We start from the raw sequence: 24,150 nt of genomic DNA on the forward strand, positions 1-24,150 counted from the left end.
TTGGATACACAAAAGGAGTTAATATGAAAACTGAGAAGTCTTTTCTTCCAAAGAAAAAAGGTAGCGTGGGATGGAACCATTTGTGTGATGGATTAGAACAACTGTTTATTTTATTATAGCACCTGAAGAATAGAAGGAATGGTCTACATGTAGATCCTATAGATGATAGCTTGATTAAATGATCACACAAGGTCCTTCCAACTGTGTGACTGTGTAACTCCTGGGCAAAGCATACATCTAGTGATATATCTGATGAATAAAAACCACCCCCTTTTCTCTAAGGATTACTTGAGTTTTATATGAAAAGGTCCAGGCAAAATGGGAAACATACAAAGTAGAGAGAAATGGCGATTCCTTGGGGAAAAGGTAGCGGGCCTCCCTGACATAGGTCTCTGTGGATCAGTAAGTTTGTCTCACAGATCAATTAGAATCTGCACCGAACATCATAGTCACCAGCTGGGAAAGACTGTAGTTACCTGGCTCTCCTAAGTTAGAAGCTAGTGTTTTATTGATTAAAATCAAGAACAATAATATGGAACTTGTGAAACTTTCCACAAATATCTTTGAAATTCTTTCATTTTTATTTGGTAATACCCACTCCCCTCAAAAATTCCTGTACATTCTCTCTCTCTCTCCCTCCTTCTCTCTCTGTCTCAACTAACATCATTATACTACTCCACTGAAAAGATCGGTTTGTGCTTATATTGGTTAATTAATTTTGCATGCCTACATCTTGTAATCTGAGCAACTACTTTGAAGACAATGATATACATTAACCATTGTTAATTTCTTATTATCCTTCTTTGAAACTCTTTATCATTGTTTTTATCTTTTTTATCTTTCTCTTTTTAAAACAATTCCTGTACATTTAGGCTCAGAAATCCCACTCTGTTTCTTACTTGAATGAATTGTTTTAGTATTGCTGTTTCCTCTTAAAATCATGAAGTAGGTATGTATGCATGTGTGTCCTTATCTATTTACACAGAGATATAAAATATTTATTTTAAATGTCTACATCCGTGCAGTGATTATCCTCATTGAAGGCATTCACTCCTTTATGGTCAGCAACATCTATCACATCCCTCAGGCCTCATAGCTAAGTGATTTTCCAAATAAATACAATTCTTAATACCACCCCTAAAATTAAAAATTACTTTAGAGAGCAAGAAAGTGTCTATATTGCTCTTTAGAGTTGCCAATATCGTTTGAATCTTTAGAAAATTAAATTTTTAAATTTTTAAATTTTAAATTTTTAAATTTTTATTATTAATACATGTAACATTAAACTTAACACTATTGTATTACCTAGTGATTATTGTCAATTGATAGTCTGGAAAAAACAGCAGCATCGCCCATCTAAAGAGGAACAAAATTTTTTTTTAGTTAATACTAAGAAAGGAAGAATCCCTAGGTAATTTATTACGTTGCTCCTTTTATTAGTATAATATTATGGGAGGCATATTTTTTTTTGGTAAAAATGACTTAAATGGGAATCTTGTACTTTACAGTTTTCCCTTCAAGCAATTCTCTTATCTTTCCTGCAAAAGTGGTGGAAGTTGGGGGATAATTTGTCTGTTATAAAACAGAATACTTGGATTTGCTCATTGATTTACAACTCCCTAAGCTAAACGGGTAGCAGTTGCTTATCTCAGATGTGCAGAGCATGAAAATCTACTGTTCCTCTGCATATTTAATTTAAACAATCAGAAAATGTGATGTATCTACAGGATTCTTATTACCTGGCCCAGATGTCTTTTAGAATGCATCATAAATGTTACCTAAAGTGCTGTCTTTATGCGTGCAAAATATTTAAATTTGGAACCTTTAAAAGGGAAATTGGAAAACCAAAAAAAAAAAAAAAAAAAAAAAAAATACATTAGAAGGGCTGGGGATTTAGCTCAGCGGCAAAAGCGCCTGCCTGGCAAGCGCAAGGTCGTGAGTTCGGTTCCTGGTACCGGAGAAAAACCAAAAAAAAAAAAAAAAAAAAAAAAAGGGAAATTGGGCCTACTTATTAAAGGGTTGTAAATTAGAAAAAGTACTCATTTTAAGGTTCAGTCTCATATAATATTTTATTTACTTTCAAAGAAGACCACTGTCTCCAGCCTTTTCTGAAGACATTGTATATCAAGGTGGTCTTTCTTCTGCCAATAGTAAAGGCAGATCTTGGTAGACATTTCACAAGTACCAGCAGGACTTCCACAAGGCTTTGTCCTCCCACTCCTGGGCCCAGAACTTTGTATTTTCTATCTCAAGCCACCTTTTCTCAAGTTTATACCCATTGGTGCCATTTTTCAGTCACAGCTGCTGTTAACTTGCTTAGATTTCCCCCCACTCTGTCTAGTTTCTACCGTACTCTTTAAGTCAAAAAATATATAAGGAAGCTATTCCTGCTTCATTTGCATTTTAGAGGCTAAAAGAAATTTTACAAACCATGATAAAAATGATATATCTTGTAACCCATTTTCTGCGGTAAGAAGCAGAGTTGGTTTATTTTATAACCATCCAATATTTCAGAATAGACCTGTTCACTCTCCTTGGAGTGAGTACCCATCCACCCAATTTCTGTTTGGTTGATGCCTTCTAATTCTTCAAGGCCAAATCAAATGCTATCTCCATGAAGCTCTGCTGCCATAAACACCTGCAGTATAATGCTAATACCACTCACAGAATATTTTTCTTAAGCACACTGCTCCCTGCATTGCACTTGAAACAGGGAAATGAGCACTGCAGTGATTAGGGTACCTGAATTCCAGTGTATTCATTGTTTTGGCTATGTCACAAGCTACCAGGGAGGGCCAGGAAGATGGCTCAGCCGCATAGCACTTGCCTGGCAAGCACAAAGTCCTTAGTTAGATTCCCAGTACCAAGGAAAAAAAAAAAAACAAAACAACTACCTGGGTGACTTTTACCAAATGTCATAACCTCTGTGGGGTCTGTAAAAAAGTCAAAAGGGCTGGTTAAGAAACTCAGGCTGAGATGATAGAGCATCTCGAGTCACCAGCAGAAAAGTATATACATCTTACTCCAAAGTGTGATTTTTCTGATTCATAAAGCCATCCTTTTGCTATGAGGGCATGCTAACTGCAAATATTGGAAGAGTTTTTATGAGCAGTGTTCTGTAATACACCAGGGAATAGAACTAAAACCAGCAAACAGAATCTATTTAATATGATAATATATAATTTGAGTCACCAAGCGGCGGGTATAATACAAAGCACTTCTTAAATGTATTTCATCACAAAGCTGCTGTTTCCTGGAACACCTAAGATACCCTTCTGGAAATGCTACATTAAATCACCGTTTCCAAAAGACAGCCTTCAAAATGTAGCTGTGTTCACTGATTACAGAAAGACCAGAAACAGTGCCGGTCATTACTAGTTTTTACTTCAGCTGGGGATTTTTGGAGACCTCCCACTTCTGATGGATACATGAGGCTGGGCGCTAGCAGAGAAGGGCCGTTGTTGGGACACCCAGACTAGGCAGTCAAGTGAGGACTGCAGAGCATAGGTGATAAGGACATCAGCAGCTTTCAGGAAGAACATGCATTAACTTGTTAACTCGAGGGATGCACAGCAGGCAATATCCTAATGCAAAATCAGCTTCTTGGGGTTTAAATTGCCCTGTCTGGTCCTTAATCCAGCTTCATATCTCCTGCCTTAATTTTACCTTGTACAAGTTTTTTTCTTTTGCTGCTTAGATAACAAATTACCACAAATTTAGCTGAATAAAACAATACTCATTTATTTCTTCAAATTTTTGTAAGTCAAGCATCCATGCATGGCTGAATAAAACAATACTCATTTAGCTGAATAACACAATACTCATTTATTACTTCGCAGTTTTTGTAAGTCAAGAGTCCATGCATGGCATACACAGATCATGATCAATATTACACAGGCTGAAATCAGAGTGTTGGCTAGGGACATTTTCATATCTGCAGCACAGAATCCAAAGCGTTCAAGTTGTTTGCACAGTTCAGTTTCTTGCAGCTAAAAGACTCGAGTTCTTTTTTGTTTTTTCCCCCTTGGGCTCTTAGGTAGGATCACTTTCAGCCACAGGGGTCTTCATACAGCCAGATCACAGTGCAGCTGTTTGATTTTGTCCAGGACAGCAGAAGAGGCCTCTGAACAAAAGCTTTCTCTTCCCCATTTTGAGAGCCACCTGTTTAAGTCAGGCCCACCCAGGAAAATCTCTCACTTGAATAGGGACTTTAATTCTTTCAACAGAACACCTTAGGTTTTATAACTTATCATAAGCATGGAAGTAATTCATTCAGATATTTTTCAGTCTTTAATATTCTGTTAGTCCGCATAAACTTATCAGCAACTACTGCGATCTGACAAATTTCTGTGTAATTTTATTTTGGATGTGATCTAAGGGCTATGATGTACTGAAATATCAAATCCTCATTCGATAGCCCTCAATTAAAAAGAAAGATAGGCAAACAATAGGCCGAAGCTTTTTAGTCTTCATTCTTGCCCAAAGCTAGTCTAGCTCTAATGCATGGGTAGATCTGTTTCATCCAAGAGATTGAATTCTATAGCAAAATTGAAAGATTTATCATAGAATCATACAACTTTAGGACTTGGGAGTAAAACAAACTTTTTTGTGACTAATACAATAAATACATCTTTGTACCTTTCCTGACCTGACCTGTTTTTTAAGAAACACTCATGTATAGCCAATTGGCATTACACAGGCAGACTAGAAATAAGGACATGAATTGAGGAAGCAAACCTGGGATATCCGACAGGCTTCTTTGATCAGCCCATTTATCTCTGGGCAGAAGGACTGTCGGAGGGTCATTCTATGTAGTAAGCCTGAATCTGTTGTTTGGTAATTTTCCCCCTCTAATTCTAAATCTATCCCTGTGTACCTAAAACAAAAAACAAAGAGCTAATCTTGCTTTTTCCTGATGGTTCTTTAGATGTTGGAAGCTGGTGATTGTGACTCCGCTGAGTGGAACAGGCAATTGTAAATCTCCAGTACACAGTTTATTAGGTTGCTAGATAAGTTCTTCAGTATTTTACAAGGAAGGGAACTTGTCAACACCTTTTGTAGAACTTCTCAGAACCGGCAAGCATGTTGCATATGCGTTGCACAGAGTTTTAGAAATGAAAATATTGTCAGTAATGCTTTCCCTGTTTTGTTTATAGAGTGAACGAGAAACCATCACTTTCTTTGCGCAAGAGGACAGCGCTTTCCCTGCACAGACTGGCCCCAAAGCCTTCAAAATTCCCTATTCTATCAGACAGCGGATTTGTGCTACGTTTGATACTCCCAATGCCAAAGGCAAGGACTGGCAGATGTTAGCACAGAAAAACAGCATCAACAGGTACTTGGTGATATTCACTGGGAGAATTTTGGAAAATAAAGTGGGATGGGATCCAGGTGGGGCCTGATACTTTTGGATTTCTCCGATCCTATTTGATACATGTCTGCCAAGGTGACATTGTGTGTTATATTTTCTGTTACCCCACCACCACCTTTGGAGATATCATGGACAGGTGTGTTTTGGTTCTGGTCCCGTCTCTAAGTGTGCTAATTCCTCATCCAAACAGGCTTAGACTGTGTCATCCTGGGGCTTGTGGGTGATCAGAGCCCAGTTTAAGCTGGTCTCACAGACATAGAGCTGCAAATTTCTCCCATTCCTCCTCCTTACTACCAAGGTGTACATGCACAGCTGGCAAAAGTGAGTGCCTGAATACAAAAAAAAAAAAAGTTTGAAGATGATCCTCAGGCCTGAAGGCAGGAGGCATTAAATAAGAGAAAGTGACTTAAGACCCCTTGCATGAGTGTGCTACTGAAACTGATACCAGTCCTTACTGTGCTCACTCTAAAGCTGCATTAAGGGCAGGGCACATTCATAATAGGCTCGGTGACTCTCAGTGGGCAAAGGCAATGCGATGCCATCCAAAGCCCCTCTGATGGATGAGCAGGTTAGGGTCCGCGTGAGGGATGACTCACAGGGAGAAGGCACTGACAATGAAATATCCTCCTTTGTCCACCCTCTCTGCGCTGCACAGTGACTACAAATGAGAACAAGTTTGCCAGGATCATATTATTTCCTTTTTCTTTTTTCTTTTTCTACTTTTTTTTTCCTTTTGAGGCAAGGCCTTATTTTCTTACGGTTTGGCTAGCTCTCGTATTTCCATTTTTTTGTTCTTTATTTGCACAGACATCCTCCCTGCCTCTTTCTTTTCTGAAAGGGAGGGTAGATGTTTGCCAAGAAGGGATGGAGTATGGCTCCTTGTCTCAGAAGGGACCGGAAGCCAAAAACAAAGGGAACAGCTAGAAAGTAGTTGGACTCATCACTGCCAGAAGAATGTGAGGGTACAGGAGCAGGCAGGCCCGGAAGGAACAGATAACATTCTTGAAAAGGCGTGTTGAAAATGAAAGAATACAGAAATATGTGCGTGTACAAGAGAAGCAGGTTGCTATTTCCCAGCAATTCTGATGAAGGATGAGATGCCTTATTTATCGCCTCAATGAGCACCACAATTACTTCAAGTTTAATTCTGATCAGCGGGAACTCAATACAAAACTAACCCAGAGAACATATTTTAGTTTAACAAAAGAGATTGACAGACAGATGGAGAATGCTTTGATAGAAACTCAAAACACTGGTTTCGCTACTGACCCCACTCTACCTGAATATGTCATTTACCATCCCTCTGCTTCTCTCCAGAAATGCAGCTCATAGGCTTGGAAGTAAATCAAGACTCTAACCCATCCTCTAACCTTTTATGATTTTTTTTTTAAATAAAGGAAGAGGACTTATTCAAAGAAGTGGGGAGGAGAAGATAGCCAGCTACTCAACAGAGTAGGGGCCATCAGAAAGGCAAATACTCCATAATTTTTTGATTAACTGCCACAAAGTATTAATGGACCCACAGATACTGTCATTAAATTATAAGATGAGCATTCTGCTGCCTAGTTCTATTTTAATTTCCATTTAACCTTATAAGACCTAAAGTGTGGGCCTCTCCCAGAGCTATCATTTCAGACCTCCTGCCTTAGGGGAGATGCATTCCACACAGGGAGCCTACGTTTAGTGGACATTTGTGTCCTGGAACTAAAGGGCATCAGTTGCTTATGCTGGAACCCAACATCCCTTCCCCAGTTCCTTTCACTGGGTCATAAACTTGAGCCCTTGGTGTACCTGTGGGTTTGTTTGTTTCTCTTAATTTCCATCTCCAGCGAAGGCTAAATTCCCTTTAAAAAGTCAAATGCCTAATTTATGGGAAAATTTCTAACTTAATGATCAGAATATGTAGTTTCACAACGATGTTAGTCAGCCCCCTCGACATTTTCATAGCAATTGCCAAATTGGAATAGCATGCATACATGTATCGTACTTCTACCTTGAAATCTCTTATAGTTGACGTATGCAATTTCAGTGAGTAGCATTTCCTACTTCCTCTCTATTCCCTAGCTTTCATCTTCAAAAGTAGCTTATCTATAGAGTAAGAGTGATTTAAACTAGGGGTCAGCAAATGTCTTTTTTTCTGTAAAGGACCAGAAAGTAAGTAATTTAGGCCTCATGGGAATCCATTGTCACTCCTCAGCAACTGTTCATCTTTGCCTCTGTAGTATGAAAGCTGCTAGAAAAAGACACAAAACAAAACACAGCAGAACACATAGACAAATAGGTGTGGCTGTGTTTTAGTGCTCACAGAAATAGACAAAGACCCATGTTTGGCTTTGCTCGTAGTTCATAGTTCCACTCATAGTTCACTGACCACTGGTTTCTGTGGTCTGGCCTCATTTAGGAAAACCTCCATAGTACTTGTCCCTCCCATCAGGATTCTCACTCACCTCTGCAGCTAAGCCTCCACAGGGTGGAAGAGGCTGGTGTCCTTGCGGTAGAGATAGCCACCAAATTTAGAGAAGCAGAGGAGGAGCAGGGTGACTTAAACCACTTATACCGCAGGAGTCAAGTCTCATTCTCACTTTGCAGAAATGCTCAATTCCTTTTCTGATCTCACTATACCAAAGATGTGTGTTCTTCATGGGAAGAAATGGATATGACAGGGAAGAAAGAGGCTTTCATATGTAACACACAAGCTCCTCCTGTGATCCCAAATACCTTGTTTTTACCCTTATAGGTGGAAATAATTTAGTGTGACACTAAGAAATTTAAAACACATGTATTGTGCTTGTGATATGTTGTAAAATGTTGTATGTCTGTTAATGTTTCCCTCCTTTTATCCTTAAAAATAAAAAAAATAAAAAAAAAAAAAATAAAAAGAAATTTAAAACACAAAAGCTAAAATCAACAGTATAGCAATTTTCTTCAATAAAGGAGCTATTTCAAAAGCTTGGGATTTGATTAACTCTGGAGTTGCAACAGAAAGATGATCACAATACCTAGAGTCAGTTATTTTATTCAGAGAACTCCCCCGTCTTGATCTTGTGATAGCACTTTTACTGTCTCTCCTCTTTTCAATTTCCGAAATTGTTAAAATGTTAGGAAAGTGACAGCTCTCAAATCATGAAGGAAGAATTTTTTTTTCCAAAGAGAATGGAGAAAATATTTGCTTTTATTTTAATGCGAATGAAAATATTCTCTCACTCCTTTTAGTAAATGCAAATGTCACTGATGGTAATTTGCCTTTTTGCCAAAAAGATGCCGTGTCGATCTGAACAGGAGATATGAGACAAGCAATAGAAAGTTATACGAATGTGTGACAGGACTGTGTGTGTGATGCGTGTGATACAACTGGCAACATGGCTGGCCTTGCAGCTTCCTACCACAGGGGTCCTGCTAAACAGCTTGACAAGCAGCATCCCAGGTAACAGTTGCAACTATACTCCGTGGGTAAACTCTAGCCCTCAGCATCCGTGCTTGCTGCAGTTCCAAGCTGACATCCTACTTGTAGTCTGTAAAATCAGCCGCAGTCACTCTCCAGGTCAGTGCTCTTGGCTGCATGTGATTAAAGGGTAGGGATGAGAATTCGGCAATTGGCCATGTAACTATTACCTGAAACTACATGTTTCAGGCAGAAGTAATCCCTCTCTCTAAAGTTCCACAACACTTTGTATTTTTGTGATACTTATTTATAAATTATAATTAAAACTACCTAAATAAGATCATCTAGTTGTGGGCAATTTAGTAAGTATTTCTTGAATGAATAATATAAACTCTTTCATAGAGTGATATACTTGACATTACAAACATTTCTCCTTATGAACAGAATGATATGAACAAGCATTAAGGGATTTAAAAGTTAACCAAAGGAGAAAACAGAATATATTCCTGATGTTCTTTTCCCTTGTGTTGTAGTATCCAAACTTCTAGGTCATTCTTTCACAAGGCCTCATGGTTTCTATAATGCAGAAATTGTTGTGTAAAACAGCCCTCTCCATCACACTGCTATGGGAAAAGATGTATGAGGTAAAAGTACATGGGCAGAAGATAAGCAGATGGAAGAAAGGATCCCAAAATGGGAAGTAGTGGATAAATTACACCTTATTCACAGTTTTGCTCAAGGCCCTCGCTGATACTATACTTGTTTGGAAATGTGTAAGCACTGTCAGGGTGACATATTTCTTACTGGTCAGCTAGTTAAAACAGATCAGACATTTCCGATGTTAGGGTTACTGGGTGACGGTATAAAAACTGTGAACAAATAGAAGTGCTCAAATCTCATGGCAGGTAAGCACTGCGTGACAACTCTTTCCACCAGGTCTTTTCACAGGATGTTTAATGAGAAGCAGAATCTGCTCACTCCGAGGTCGTGTCTTTCCATTCCCTCTGTCCACCCCATTAATTAGACGCAGACCAGCGGGCAAATGGCCAGAGGGCAGTGGGGAAGGACCGAAGAAGGTCGTCAGAAGCTTATTAAACTGGCTCTGACAATCTGTTGAAGGTAGAACAGACTCAGAGTTGGGCTTGGGGTAAAGAAGGGAGGAAAAAGGACAGAAAGAGATAAATACAAGGTACATACAGAATGTCTGCTTCATTTCTGTGCCCACATTTTGGGAATTCGCTATAATTACAGCAAACTAAGTTTCTTGGTTCTGTGGGCTAGAGGCTAGAAACATCCTAAGCTTTACGTAATAAAACTGGGTGTGAGGCTGCCATTCCAGAAAACAATCTTCATGAGTCTTCTGAGGAGAATTAATACACAGGGCACTAGCATTACATAGGTCCTTGGAGGCAAAATACAATGAAGCTCAAATCAGATTTTCTGGTTCTAGTCCAGTGGACTTATGCAGGGTCTGAAATGTGAAAAGCCTTACAGTGAAGCCGGAGGGCACCAACACAGCGAAGCAGTGGGTGTTTGGGCTTCATTCTACTGAAATCAATGACTCATGAAACTGCCATCTAATGTGAAGCTGGGAAGAGACAGCCCTAGGACAAGTGCAGCCGTGAACAAGCTTTAGATGGTTTGTAAGCGGCAGGTGTCCATCCTGAAGGCAATATGGAAAAGAAGATTTTATGTCCCTCCAAGGTAACAAAACTTGTGCTCCCGCTAGAGGGTTTAAGAGGTGATGGAGGGGTGTTGCCATTTTTTCTAGGCAATAGTGAGTTTGTGACAACCTTTGAAGGGATGGGTTTTCCTCTAAGCTAATGTAGTCTTCAGGAAAGATGGACAAGCCACAGCTCTATGATAGTCTAAATGACCCCTTCTGGAAGCACCATTTCAAATAGTGAGTAATCTGACAATGTCAGTACATCTGAAGATGATGTCTTCATAACTTGAGAATGTAAAGTTATGGGAGAGATTTTATGTTGTTAGAGTGCCCTTTAAGGGACTATTTCTTTTCAATTATTCATGAGATTTGACTGAAACATATGCTGAGTAGTTTGTGAATGAGAAACATAAATATTTTACCTTTCCTCACTCAGAATTAGCACTGTGGTCTTTTTCTTGGAATAAGTGATGGTCATTCTACTTTGCCCTCAGGGTTGTCATCAAAGACTGTCCCAAGATTATTGAAGAGGAAAATTGAGTTTATTGAGAATTTTGGTTTTTTCCAGTGATGTATACAAATTCCAAGAAAGTTGAGATTTTGATTTGGTAGTTTTCCTTTCCCAAATGGAGAGACTGCCATAGGCGTATCCCACCAGGAAGAAAATGGGAGAACTGAAAAAGACCACAGCTAGCTCTGTTGTTATTTATCACAGTCTTTCAGGTACCGGGGCTTTGATATATTTTCCAAAGAAATATTTTTATTCTTCTTCAAAGACCAGATGGTAGAATAGGCAAGAGGATAACAGTGGGGCATTTTTATTGCCAAACTAATTGGCCTGAAAGAATGAACACACCCACTCATGGCTAGGACAGGGTATATCTCAGCATAACTTTGGTGCCCTGTGCCCTTTCCCTTTAGGTTATTCGCATTAAGATTCAAAGGGGCAGTGACATGTAATGTTCCCCCCTTGCTTGTTAGTTAAGGGATCATGGCCTTGCACTGTCCTAAAGCTGCTTTGCTGTTTGTTGATTGCCCAGTTAGGCTGAAGTTTGCGGGTGACAAACTTGCCAAATGGGCTTGCCAAATGGTGCGTTCTCCAATGCTATTCAGTGAAAAGTCTCTCTTCTATTTGGGCATAAAGAACCTTATGGGAGGTTGCTTTGGGTCACAAAAGAAGCTTTCATTAAGTCAGACAAGTAGAATGATAGCACTGATAGTAATATTTTAATTATGACCATGTTTAAATTCCTTAACACTGTGCTGTAGAATTATGCACAGTTCTTGTCCAATTTATAGGCAGCTTACCTAGTTTTCACTTTTATACTCTAAGTCTACTCAGAAAGAAGATATTTCTAGAATGTGCTTCTTCTTGGCTTAAAAAACACAAGTTGAGTGAGATATAAATGACAATAGTTCCCAGACTGTGAGCATACTTCTGTCCTCTTGTCACAGGGCAAATGGTCCCCCCTGAGTGTTGAGTGAAAGCCTAAATAGTGAATAAACTTACGGCCCATACCTAGTAGAAGGTGCCTTCTTTGGCTGCAGCTTAAATGTGGCCCCTTAATGTATTGTAGTTTAAAATTTATTCTCACAATTAGTTACAGGAAGAGCTTGCAGCTTGTGAATAGGTTCATTGTCCCCCTGGTAGCATGGTTCTGAGGTTCTTAGAAAAAAACCAAAAAGACGTTGTTATCTGCAATTGAAAATGTGAAGGAATCCCTTTTAGGCCACATGCAAGTAGGGGTGCCCTTGGTAATGCTTTGATACAGTTCCCCAGGGCCAGGATAGGACTCAGACTTGTGCCTTTCTCTCCATTGCTGTTATCTCACCCTTTGCTAACTGATGGCGGATTTAGACCTACCAGTCCCTAGGTATTTACATTTCAGTGCTGCAGGGATTCTGAAAGACAGAAAGCTTTCACAGAACTAAAGAAAAGGGAGCATTTCCAACTAGTTTTCCTTTTCACAAAATCAGCCCTGTGTTTCAATAATTTATAAAGACCTTATATGGGAGAATTTTATCATGACCCCTCAATTCTCCTCTTTGTCTCTCACCTTGTATGCCCAAAAGAAATCAGAAAGTTCAATTACTGTTCTCAAACATCCTTAAATCTAACCTAAGTTCAGTGTTAGCTTAACACAACTACTAGTATAACATGTATTTTGAAAACTAAGATTCTGTATAACCAAGAGATGGGAGGGGGTGTCCATAAAGGAAGAGGATGTCAAAAGAATTAAGATGTGTTTTGTACACATACCAACTCCCCTCAATGAATGTAATCATTGTGTACTGCTAACAGGTACTAATGAAATTAAAATTAAAAAGAAAAAACGTTAGCTTTGTAAGTTGTCTGGAGCTTAGCTAGAGAAATCAGTGACGATTCCTGTTTCCAATGCTACCCTGGCTTCCACATAAAGCACAGGCATTTAACTGGGGGCAAGGGATTGGGACAGGGAAGTCTCTGGAAGATGAAGTGAATCATAGTAATAAAACAAATGCCCAGGAACCTAGGTGTACAGAAAGTACTTCAGCTTAGCAAAACAAAATTAAATTTAATAAACAATTGCTATTTAGTGAGCTTACACGGAAAAATGTATTTAGCTGTCTTAGCGTAAGCTTTGATCTTTTTGCTCACATATGTTTTATAATTTGTCTGTACTAATTCAGTGAGAGTTCCAAAGATCAAGTCACAGAGGCTATCAGTTTTAGAGCATGAATTGAAGTCATACAATGATTCTAACGTAAATTCCTAAATTTCAGAGGTTAGATAATCTTACCTACGTCATATTTAACATCTTTATAGCATCACAGGAACTAAATCTTAATTTTCTATGTTGCCTGAGCTGAACAGATCTTACAAAGGCTATGACAAAAGGATTCCTGAAGAGTAGTGCAAAAAAAAAAGAAAAGAAAAATAGAAGCATAAAAGATGAACATAATAAATACCAGCTACATTAAAAGTTTCTATAGAGAAAAAAAATTATTCTTCACTTTTAGCCTTCTACCTAATTACTCAGGATTACTATTTTTTGCTAAAGTTTTAGTTTCATTTCAGAGAGACTTAGGAAATCGTTGAAGTTAAACTACTGCTGTGAATTATATTATTGTAGTAGACAGAGTGTCCCTGAGCTGTACGCACCTTTGCTTCCTGGTGCTCCGTGTAGCCACAACATCATGCAGAGAAATAGGCCACATACATTAGGATCAGAATAATCTGTAAAGGGTGGTATGAAGTTAGCACAATGGATATATGGTACACCAATTTTCAAATACTCATGATGTATTTGCATCCGTGTACTCAGTAAAATAGCATAGCTATATTTGAGGAATACCCTGTTAGAGTTTCGGGGTTTTTAGATACTCATTTTTCTGTTGTAGACAGTAGGTATACTTTAGTACTTATTAATTGCAAAGCTGATTGCATTATTTGTAAAAAGGCTGATAAGTTCCTCTATGGATGTGCAATTAAGTAGAATTTGAAATTTGGATGTGTTATGCTGAGTGTGCTTGTGTAAATTCAAAGAATAAATCTAAAACTTGCTTTGGGAAGCACATTTCACTAGCTACAATATGTTCAGAGATTTTTGCCAAGCGAGTTTTATTTCTGACTCTTGATCATTTAGCTTCCTTTAGCCCTCAGGACCTATTCCAGAATCTGGACAGTTGCAGGACTATTCAAAGCTACAAGGCTAGTAGGAGTCCTTCTGCTCTAGGCCCTAAGTCCTAGCCTCCTCTAGGCAGGTATATTCAGAACACCTTCTATCCCATATAGATTCATGGATAGTTTTCATGCTGTATTGAAACAAAAATTCATCATCACTTTCAAAACATATTATTTATACCTCTCATGCTTTCATTATTGCACTTTTTATGATTAGTCTTCTTGTCATATCTCCAAGTGTCAAAGATTCCCCAACATTTAAAAAGAGAAAGCTCTCCAGTACTTGGAAGCAGAACACATAGCTTAGAATTCAGGAACTTTGGCCATCCAGGTGCCTATATGCCCATGTATCCCAAACCAGGATGCTCATGCTACTCTTTCAAATAGTTCTCACCTATGAAAGCCTAGTTTGGTTTATAAGTAGCAGAGGGCAGGGGTCAATGCAAAGGTGACAGCCACACATGACTTACTGCCTGTTTTCATAGCCACAGCTAAGAATTTTTTTTAACATTTTTAAATAGTCAGAAAATGTGGGAAACATGGAAACTATTTAACAGTAATGTGGGAAACATGGAAACTGTTTAACAATCAAATTTCAGTGTCACTACATGAAGTTTTATTGGAAAACAACCACATTCATTAGCATATGTATTACCAAACGCTGCTTTTTTGTACTACCTTGGCAGAGTGGAGTAACTGCCACAGAGAATTCTGAGGCCCCAAGGCCAGAAATATTTACTGTCCAGTCCTTTACAGAAAACATTTGTCAACCCTGATATAGACTATAGTCTAACTTTTGGGTTAGTAGGAGCATAAGAATTCTATCCATCACTTCCACATTTGCTGTTGATGCTCACAGCAAATACAAAATATGAATCCTCAGTAAAATTGTGAAGAAGCTTGCTTCCCTTATTGCTGTTGCTCCTGTCTGTGAGAAAACAATGGGGATCATAAAAACAAAAGGATGTCCATGGTCATTGTTCTGATAATGGATATGAAAAGAGATGGTCGCACACGCTTCCCAGAGTCTGCTCCAGCCTCAGTACTCAGGGGGCTTTTCCCCCCATTATTTCTCCAGTCTGCATCCTGCTGAAAATGAATGAGGGCATTTGTAGGGAGATAATGTTTCCACATGGCCAGGAAGAAGTGCCAATATTCAAAACAGAGTTCTCCAATAGAAGAAAAAGGATCCCTTCAATGAGTGAAGCAGAGTTTGTTGTAACATTTCTACTGGGGTAGAAATAAATAACCATTTAAGAAATAAAGAAAGGAAAGGGAAATCACAAAGAAACTAGAAAGAATATTTCTGAGCTGACCACCTACCTTACTCAGTTACATAGGTAGTGGAATGTATATGTAGAGCCCTTGATATCTATGTTGTAAGGCAATCATTTGGCTGCAAGCGGTCTCCTAAGAATTTTGAAAAAGATAGAAGTTTATTCATTCAGAACAACTGGGTGTGTGTGTGTGTGTGTGTGTGTGTGTGTGTGTTGCTTGTAAATGGTAATGTGCCATTAAAAATGTGTCTTCTCTTCCAAGTGCCCTTCTCTATATAAAACCACTTAGTGAGGAGATGCTGAGAATAGTGTCAGGAAGTAGCACCGTCCCTAAAGCAGACACTTTCAAAAAGCTTTAACTCATCAGAATTTCACCAGGAGTGACATTTCTGTCCTTACAGGAAGAGTTCTTATGAAAAACAATGACCTTTAATCCTTCATGTTATCCTAGTCTTCATCACAGCAAAGTTCCTGTCCAAAAGGTTATCATTTTCTACTGAAGAAACTATCATCTAAAAAAGTCTTGTTAGACTCAATTATTCAGATAATGGGTGTTGAATAAACACCTGTCAGAGTGTTATGATAAGTGCTGTAGCAAATTCAGAAACTCGTTTAAAGATGATCCTTAGCTTTCAGGCATTTATAGCCAAATTGGCAAGACAAAGTTCACACATACATACCAGAAATAAAAGTTTAAGCCAAGGATGACAAAAGTTCAGAGAAGATATAAATCATTTTGAGGAAAGAGGAAATGAGATTGGAACCACACATTGTAGGAGTGTATGCTTTTTTAAATTTTTTTTTTTTGCACTGGGAATAGCTCAGGACCTTGTACCTGAGCTATAGCCCTTTGAAAATCAGAGCAAAAGAAGGAAGTGGATATTCCCAGTGAGTGGAATAGATTAAATGAAAGCAAGAAGCAAAGTATTACAGAAGTCAGGACCGAAAGCTCAAGGACGAAAAGAGGACTTGGGGATATGTATGCATGTATGACTATACAAATACATAGGAGATTTCCAGAGATATGTGTTGTGTATTTCAATAACTGTGTTGAGGACAAAATAAATACAATTGAGGAAATAGAATGCTGTGTGAATTCAATGGGGGTTTTGGAAACAGAGTTTGGAAACTTTTGCTGTGATTCAGGTCAGATAGTGATGGGGTATAAATTACTTATGAGTAGTGTGACTGGAGAGGAAGGGGGAAGCCAATAAATACATCACAAAGGAAGAAGAAATAATACTAAGGGAGGGGTCAAATGCAAATGCCATAGTGTGAAAATAAACAGAAACCATTGTAAATGCTGGGACACTTGTAGTTACAAAGGGAATGAACTTGGAGGCATGGAGATGGTATCAGTTTCTGGCACACTGAGTGTGAGGAGATGAAGGGATCTGTAATGAGAGCAACCCTCCAGTCATTTAGACGTGGAGAATTAGCTCTCCTTAACTGCGAAGTCTGGAGGTGCAGACACTTGGAATTAACTGCACCATTTCATAGATGAGCCCCCTGAGGAAGAAAAGAAGAGCAAGAAATCAAAGATAAAACCTTGGCAATCCTTATGTTTACTGAAGGGAAGAGGAGTCAGAACTTTGAAAGATAGTAATGAGTTATATCATCACGTAAACTAATGGAGTAATTTCCAGGGTGTGGCCAAGAGAGAAACACACTGTTCAAGGATATCAGAGACAAGACTTGGAGGCCATGGGTAGCATCTCAAAGTACAGTTTCAGTTGAGGGTTGGAATACAAACTCAACTGCCACAGATCTACCTTAGTATAACTTTCTACCCCATGAAAGTAATTTCTACTAAAGTTTATTTAAAATTTTCATATGGTGATTTTTATTTTTTGTTTATCTCTCTAGGAATTTATCTTATTTTGCTACACAAAGTAGCCCATCTGCTGTCATTTTGAACCTGTGGGAAGCTCGTCATCAGCATGATGGTGACCTTGACTCCCTGGCCTGTGCCCTTGAAGAAATTGGAAGGACACACACGAAACTCTCAAACATTACAGAATCGCAGCTTGATGAAGCCGACTTCAACTACAGCAGGCAAAATGGACTCTAGTCGACTTCCTCTCATGAGGCAGAGGGATGGCCAGCTTTGGGACATTGCTTTAAATGGGAAAGAGGCAGGTTTCTACCCAGTGGCATTTTGGGAATTCAGCTTTTATGATCAGTGAGATTCCTTGGTTAAAAGAAACTGAAATTTGTATAGGTGAAAGATATTAGTAGGGAAAAGTCCAAGTTCTTTTAGACACAGGAGAGCTTTACTGTCTCCCTTGAATCCACATGCAGGTTAACAGTAGATGCCACCCTCAGATTTGGAATGACAAGGATAGAAGTGCAGGCATATCTGTACTGAAGTAGCTGGGGAAAGAGGTGAGCTATGATAAAGCTAGGAGGCAGAGATTGATTAAGTGCATGTTCTGAAACAGGTTTTTAATGATATGCTCCTTAGGACCAGCTGACTCTGGTACCAGATTGTCCGAGTTTTTCTATCAACTGGCATCTGTGAATTTGGGAATCATTGTAAAACTGGTCTTTACAATGACACAGGATTGCCAATCCGTTTTTATGACTTCACCATTGTCAAGGAGGATATATAGAATTTAGAGTCTGAATCTATCACACCAGCACCAAATTCCTGTCTGCACTAGACAATGCAGACAAGACTGAAGAGTAAGATAGACCACAAACTAGTTCTTGTAGTATACCGCACTTTGATTTGTTCCCATTTCTTCTGATCTTCCTTTACCCAATGGAATAGAATGAGTTAAAAGAACAGAATCAGACCTTTTGATATGAAAATGTATTCAATCTGACTTGACATGAGCATCTCTCTTCCCAGATAAACCACCCAAACTGTGGAGTGCTATTAGAGCACAGCTTATTATTACATTTACATGAGATAGTGAAGGTCTAGCTAGGCCAAAGGATACATATGAGCTGCAGATGTCACAGTTCTTAAACAAGCGGTCATTGTGGGAGACAGATGTCAATCGGTGCAAGGGCAGTTTTGTGATAAGGGAGCAAGGAGTTTTACTGTGCTTTCTAACCCAAATTCTAGAAATGTTCCCAACTTTTCAGTTTTAGGTTCTCACGAAACCCCTTCGCAGGGCTGTAAGTCATCTTCCTTTTGCCTCATGGAGAATTAGCACATAGTCTTTGTTCTCGATGATACTGATTAAGTAGACCTAAAGAATACCTCCACCACGGTGTCCCAGGAGCCACATGAACCCTGCAGGAGCTTTCAAGTTCTGGCTGCTCACCTTCATCATATAGTGTTCTCTATAGAACTATTAATACATAGCTATCACTATATAATTCTTTTTTAAAAGAGGAGGTGGCAATACTATACAGAATGAAAATCTGCAGATAATTCATGACACTCATCTTAACAGCTGACTCCATCTTTTTATCCTATTTAAGTCTTTCTGTCAAGATATCCTAGTAGACTAAATATGAACAGATAATGCTACCACTCATCATTGGTGGATGTTCCCATTCGCTGTCCATAATCAGGACAACCAAAGTCAAGAGCTGAGATTCACTACAAGGTAACTAATCAGCTACTTAGAGCTTGGCTACATTAGAATAGGATAAAAGTAGCCAGGGAATGAAGGAAATAAGGAGTACTTGACAATGGGCATATAATCAGTTTTTTTTAAAAAAAAATGTTTGTAGATCCCTTGTTTAAAAATATATATATATATATTATGGATCTCTTCTCAAGAGGAAATAGACCTGAAGACAGGTTGAACTTATGATACCATTGGTAAGCATTGAAGTCTTCAATGCATTGGCCATTTTTTTCTAACTAACGTGTGGTATATGTATGTGGTCCCCTGTTTTAGATAGAAGGCTTTGCTATAATGTAACTCAAAAGCATTTGCTTTTCTCAGGAACCAAAGGCTTATTACATAGAACAAACAAATCATCTTTGAACCATTGAGCATATTTTCAAAATATCATGCCTAGGTCAGGAAAACACCCTTTTGCTAGTGTGCTCCACTTGTTTATTTCTTCTGGGGAACAACTCAGAGACATTATGAAAATGTAAATCACTTGATATTACTAGTATGACTTTTGAGAGAGAGAGGTGGAAATAGATGACCAGTCACAATACCCTAGAGAGGTGACTGGCATGACCAGGTGCACATAGAATCTGCATCCGTCTGTTGAGGAATAACCTGTTTAAGCACATTGTAGAGCTTATGTTAATTTACACCTTGGAGGGTTTTGTTTTAAATCATCTTGCACTTTTTTTTTCTTTCCTTCTAATTGGCCTAATAATTCTTTCATCTATTCTGTGATTCCACACAAGTCCTTTGTAGATTTTAAAAAATATTTTAAAAGAGTTGAAACTTACATGATTTCCCTTGGAACCTCTCTAGATTATTTTAAAATGAGATGAGATTATGGTTAATCCCTGAATGTCTGAAGTTTCCTCTATTTTGAGGCTTTTTCTTTTGGCCTGGGTTTATCAACACACTTTAACACTGCATCACATATAGGCAAGGTTAATATGACTCACCTCAGATTTCAGCCCAAGTTTCATTCAAATTCATTTTCTTCCTTTATATTTCTTTCTTCAGCTATTATACTACGTAGGATTTCTACATAAATGTATGAAATTCTGTGGTCATTGTTAAAGATCGTGGAGTGCTTTTCAATAGAATTTCAAAGAGAACCCAGGGTTCTGAGATTTATAGAGCAAGGTGTGTTTGTGAGAGAAAAGGATTACAGGTTAGACAAAGTCTCAGTTCACATTTGAACTAGTGGTTATTTACTGTGACCCAAAGCTTTTTCTATGATATTTACCTGTCAGAACACAAATACCTCTCTTGAAAGATATTTACTCATTAGTCTAAGCACTTAATTTGGAGGTATGATGGTGTGAGTGCAAAATGAAGCAAAAATTAAAAATGGCCCTAAGTACTTCAGAGGTTAATTTTTTTAAAAACATCCCACTTTATGCCACATCTCTCAGTTCTCGCAGACATTTAATAGTCATGCTTTAAACATGCATGACTAAAAATTGCACCACCAAAATGGTGCAATTCACAGCTTCACCAGACTACAGCATCATAAAGTTAATTTACAGTCTTTACAACATTGCTTGTGCAGGCTTAATGGTTTACATTAGAATCCTTTAAGCCAAAAGGAAGCTCACAGTATAGATTTAAATGCAACTTCATTTACCAGTGCAGGAAGTCTCATAAAATTCAGATGTACTCCCACAAAAAATTTATTGGCCTTTTTGTAAAAGATGAAAAAGAATCCACAGAGTTCTCCTTAAAGAGGGGTACTTTTCTCTCTTTATTATTTTTATTCTGACTACAGAGGTTATCCTTTGTCATGGTCCCTGTATTTTTCTTTCAGTTGGTTTTAAGAGGGAATGTGAAGTCAAATCATTAAAACAAGATTCTTTTTTGTTAAAAATCCTGGATTTACTGCAGTTATTTTGCTTGACAAAATTCTCAACACCAGGACTGATAGAGGTAGATAGTAACCTGTTATGATAGATTTTAGATAATGTTTCTCTACTTGCCAGCTCATGGCAAATTTACCAGTGAATTTCATAATGCTATACAATCTCTGGAAATGCATTTTTCTTCCTTTGACCATTTCCTCTTCAATTTCTTGGTCTCTCTGCCCTCTGTGAATGTGTCGAGTGATCTAGTTGTCAGACGTGTTGAAGATGATGTTATCTGAGGTCTGCGTTTCAGGTCTGTAAAGGTCACAGGAAGCAGGAAGTTGCTGAGCAACGTGCCTGTCTGGCCCATTGCGTGGCCCATTTTCATTCTGTTTCCTCATGAAACATTGCAAGATTCGAATCCTTAGTAGCTCCCCATTGACTGGACTCGAGTTGATAGCCACAGCAACTGGGAGAGCAAAATGTTGGCCTGCAGATGGTGAAAACATTTTCTTAGCCTTTTGGTGTTCGTTGCCATAGCACCGTATTTGAAAGTTGATGCTTTAGCCAAAAGCTGAATGGCCACCGTTTTCGTAGTTTCCACTGTTTTGTCTGCATAGACTTCTTCCTGAACTACAAGCAAAATCGTATTTTGTCAAATGTCACAAAAGTGAAAATGTTACTAATCTTAGATGTGTTGCATATTTTGTGTTTTTCCTTTCCAAACTCTTTCAAAAGCTGCAGTTACAAAGCTGTTTGGCTGTATTGACAGCATGTGGTGTTTTTTGCAAAAGCAGTTCTAGGAGAGCCAGCGTCTCTCATGGACTCCTCACATCCCCACTCCAGGGTCGTCAACACAAGTGAAATGGCAATTTAGAATGCTGTCACTTTTCAAAAGATGAAAGGGGATGGAAATGAGACCTGGCTGTTAGTCACTAGTGTGTAGTACTGTGATCTGAAGTAGGAAATTTAACTCACATAGAATAATTGTGGTTTTTGAAGCAGCTACTCATTGCTTTTTCCTTTTGCTGTTAAGATCATGGATTTGGAATGTCCTCATGAGGTGGGCCTAAGACAGTAACATTTAAACTTCATGTCTTGGAACCTACCCCCAACTGAACCCAAAGATTACAAAGGCAGTAAGCTTCATGTTCAGGCTTAAGCTTAGAAATTTCCTTCCCTACCCCGCTATGATGTTCAGTGGGGTTTCTGTCTTTCTTTCCAGAAATTTATAGTTTTGATTACAGAATATGTCACTGAAATTGGTAATATAGTTCTTTGCATGAATGGAAATATGTATAAATATTCTTTTGCAAAAGACCTGATTACAATGAAGATGCCTTGTGTCTCAGATTTTGCTAACTGTACAAAAACACTTCATTTACTTCAAGCATTATTTATACCTAAATTCCAAAAGCGAACAATGTTCAATTCCCTAAAAAGTTAGTATCTATGGCAAGTAGAGATTTAGTTGTGTTTCTGGTGAATCATCACAGGAGGGATGTTAGTTGAAGGGGTGATAAGTAGAATATCATGCCTTAGGACTAACTCACCTTGATAAAAAACACAGGTATTCCAATAAGAATTGGGTCAAGCCATTCTATTATGTATGGCACCATTCCCCAGTTCTGATAGTGCTGAGAGGGAGATCTCAGGATGCAGCCACTGAGCCTTAACCTAGAGAAACTGAGAACCACCCTTCAGTAACATCAAGGCTCCTCCTAATGCATCATGCTCCCACTCAACACATCTCTGCAAGAAGGTTGGGAAACACTCAGACAGCCAGAATTTTCTGGTCAGGAGCACAGCTATCTCCTTTTATAAATTGGAATACAGACAGTTTCCATTCTTCACACTTGCATCCAATCGACACATGCACTCAAATCCTGACCTGGAAATCTTGCAAACATAAGCAGGTAGAAGGAAGCTGGCTTCTTCTCCTAGCCCAAATTAAAAACAAACAAACAAAAAACATGAATTGTTGTTTACCTCCGTTTTTGTATGGAAGAATTTAAAACAGGTTTTATTTTGTTCTCTGTATTTTGGGGAAGGTACCTGGGGGTGTTCTTGCAAGTGATTCATATCTCAAACCCATACCACTCTCAACTTTTATTTGATGTGTTCAAAGCCAAACTAAATGAGTACAATTTGAAAAGTGGGGCTGAACACTAAATTTGACATGAAGCTGAAGGAGTGAGCAAGCCGGGGAAGAGAGTTTGAATAAAGCATGGCCTTGGCTTCATACCACACTTTTTGTGCCTTGTATTATCAATGTAAATTCTGAATGTTGTACAGTAAACTTGGATGGACTTCTTAGAGAAGGCTGCACTGGCTTCTTTTCAGCACATGTACAGATCTATAAATATATATACATATATATTTGGTAATGCCAAACAGTTGTGTTATATTGTACTGAACAAAATGGACAGTTGGATGTTTTATGTAGAGTTCGAAAAAAAACTGAATGGTTACAGACTTTTCAAGATAAATGTACAGCGTAAATTACCGCATATCAGTTATTTATGAATAAAGAGTCTTTTATTGACATTTTAGGATACTCCATGAGTGGAACTTTGAAATCTCAATGAGGACCCCTCTCTCTTTGTGTACCTCCTGCCACATATTCGCAAAGTTGGGATGTTCTCTCTAAGATAATTTCTAGTTCCCTGCTGATCTATTGAGCCTAATTTCTCACTCTGGCCTCAAGGATGAGACAATATGAGCTTACTGAAAGCATAGATTATTTTCTGACACACACACAAGTACACCCTTTTCCTTGGGGTGCCATTTTATATACTTGTAGGCATAGCCACACCACAACCATAACTTGGAAACTTTTCATTTTATTCCCTAAGTCATTCTTATAGGTTATAAAGAACATTTTCCACCTTTCCATGGGAAAATATTAAGAAAATATTTGCAATGTCATACATTTTAAATACATCCTGACTGACTAAATCTATTTTAAATGTGTTTTAAAATGCTGAGAGCTCCCAACAATTTAATTATAAGAACTTAGAGAACTGGCTAGATTCAGTTTAAATAATATGATCCATTATACAAAATTATATCTGGTCCATTTAAATGAGTAGCTAATAATTTTTAGAAAGGTCAAAGTATTTTTCCAAAAGTGTTTTTTTTTAATGAAATACCATTTTCAAACAAAAATAGGTTTAGTGTTACAAATTAAGTTTGGGAAACTGGGAGGTAAATTGAAACATCAGTCTCTTGAGTTCTGACAAGCTTTATTCTGACATGGGTCAAATGAATACAGTAAGGGCAAGGATATAGGCTCACTGGCACAACACCTGCCTGGCAAGCTCAAGGTCCTGAGTTCAATTCCTGGTTCCAAAAGCAAAACTGAAAAC

General features: G+C 38.3%; 1 protein-coding gene across 1 annotated transcript in view; it reads left to right on the forward strand.

The window, feature by feature from the left end:
- Unc5d (unc-5 netrin receptor D) overlaps positions 1 to 23,329 on the forward strand; it is a 380,937-nt gene extending 357,608 nt beyond the window's left edge. Inside the window, exons 18-19 of the mRNA XM_013521490.1 lie at positions 5,157 to 5,335; positions 17,227 to 23,329. Coding sequence (XP_013376944.1) covers positions 5,157 to 5,335; positions 17,227 to 17,431 — 384 coding nt within the window. The 3' untranslated portion in view covers positions 17,432 to 23,329. The remainder of the gene's footprint in view (positions 1 to 5,156; positions 5,336 to 17,226) is intronic.
- Positions 23,330 to 24,150: the final 821 nt, after the last annotated feature.

The sequence above is a fragment of the Chinchilla lanigera genome, unplaced genomic scaffold (assembly GCF_000276665.1).
Source record: "Chinchilla lanigera isolate Chin_1 unplaced genomic scaffold, ChiLan1.0 scaffold00062, whole genome shotgun sequence".
In the NCBI taxonomy this organism is placed as follows: domain Eukaryota; kingdom Metazoa; phylum Chordata; class Mammalia; order Rodentia; family Chinchillidae; genus Chinchilla; species Chinchilla lanigera.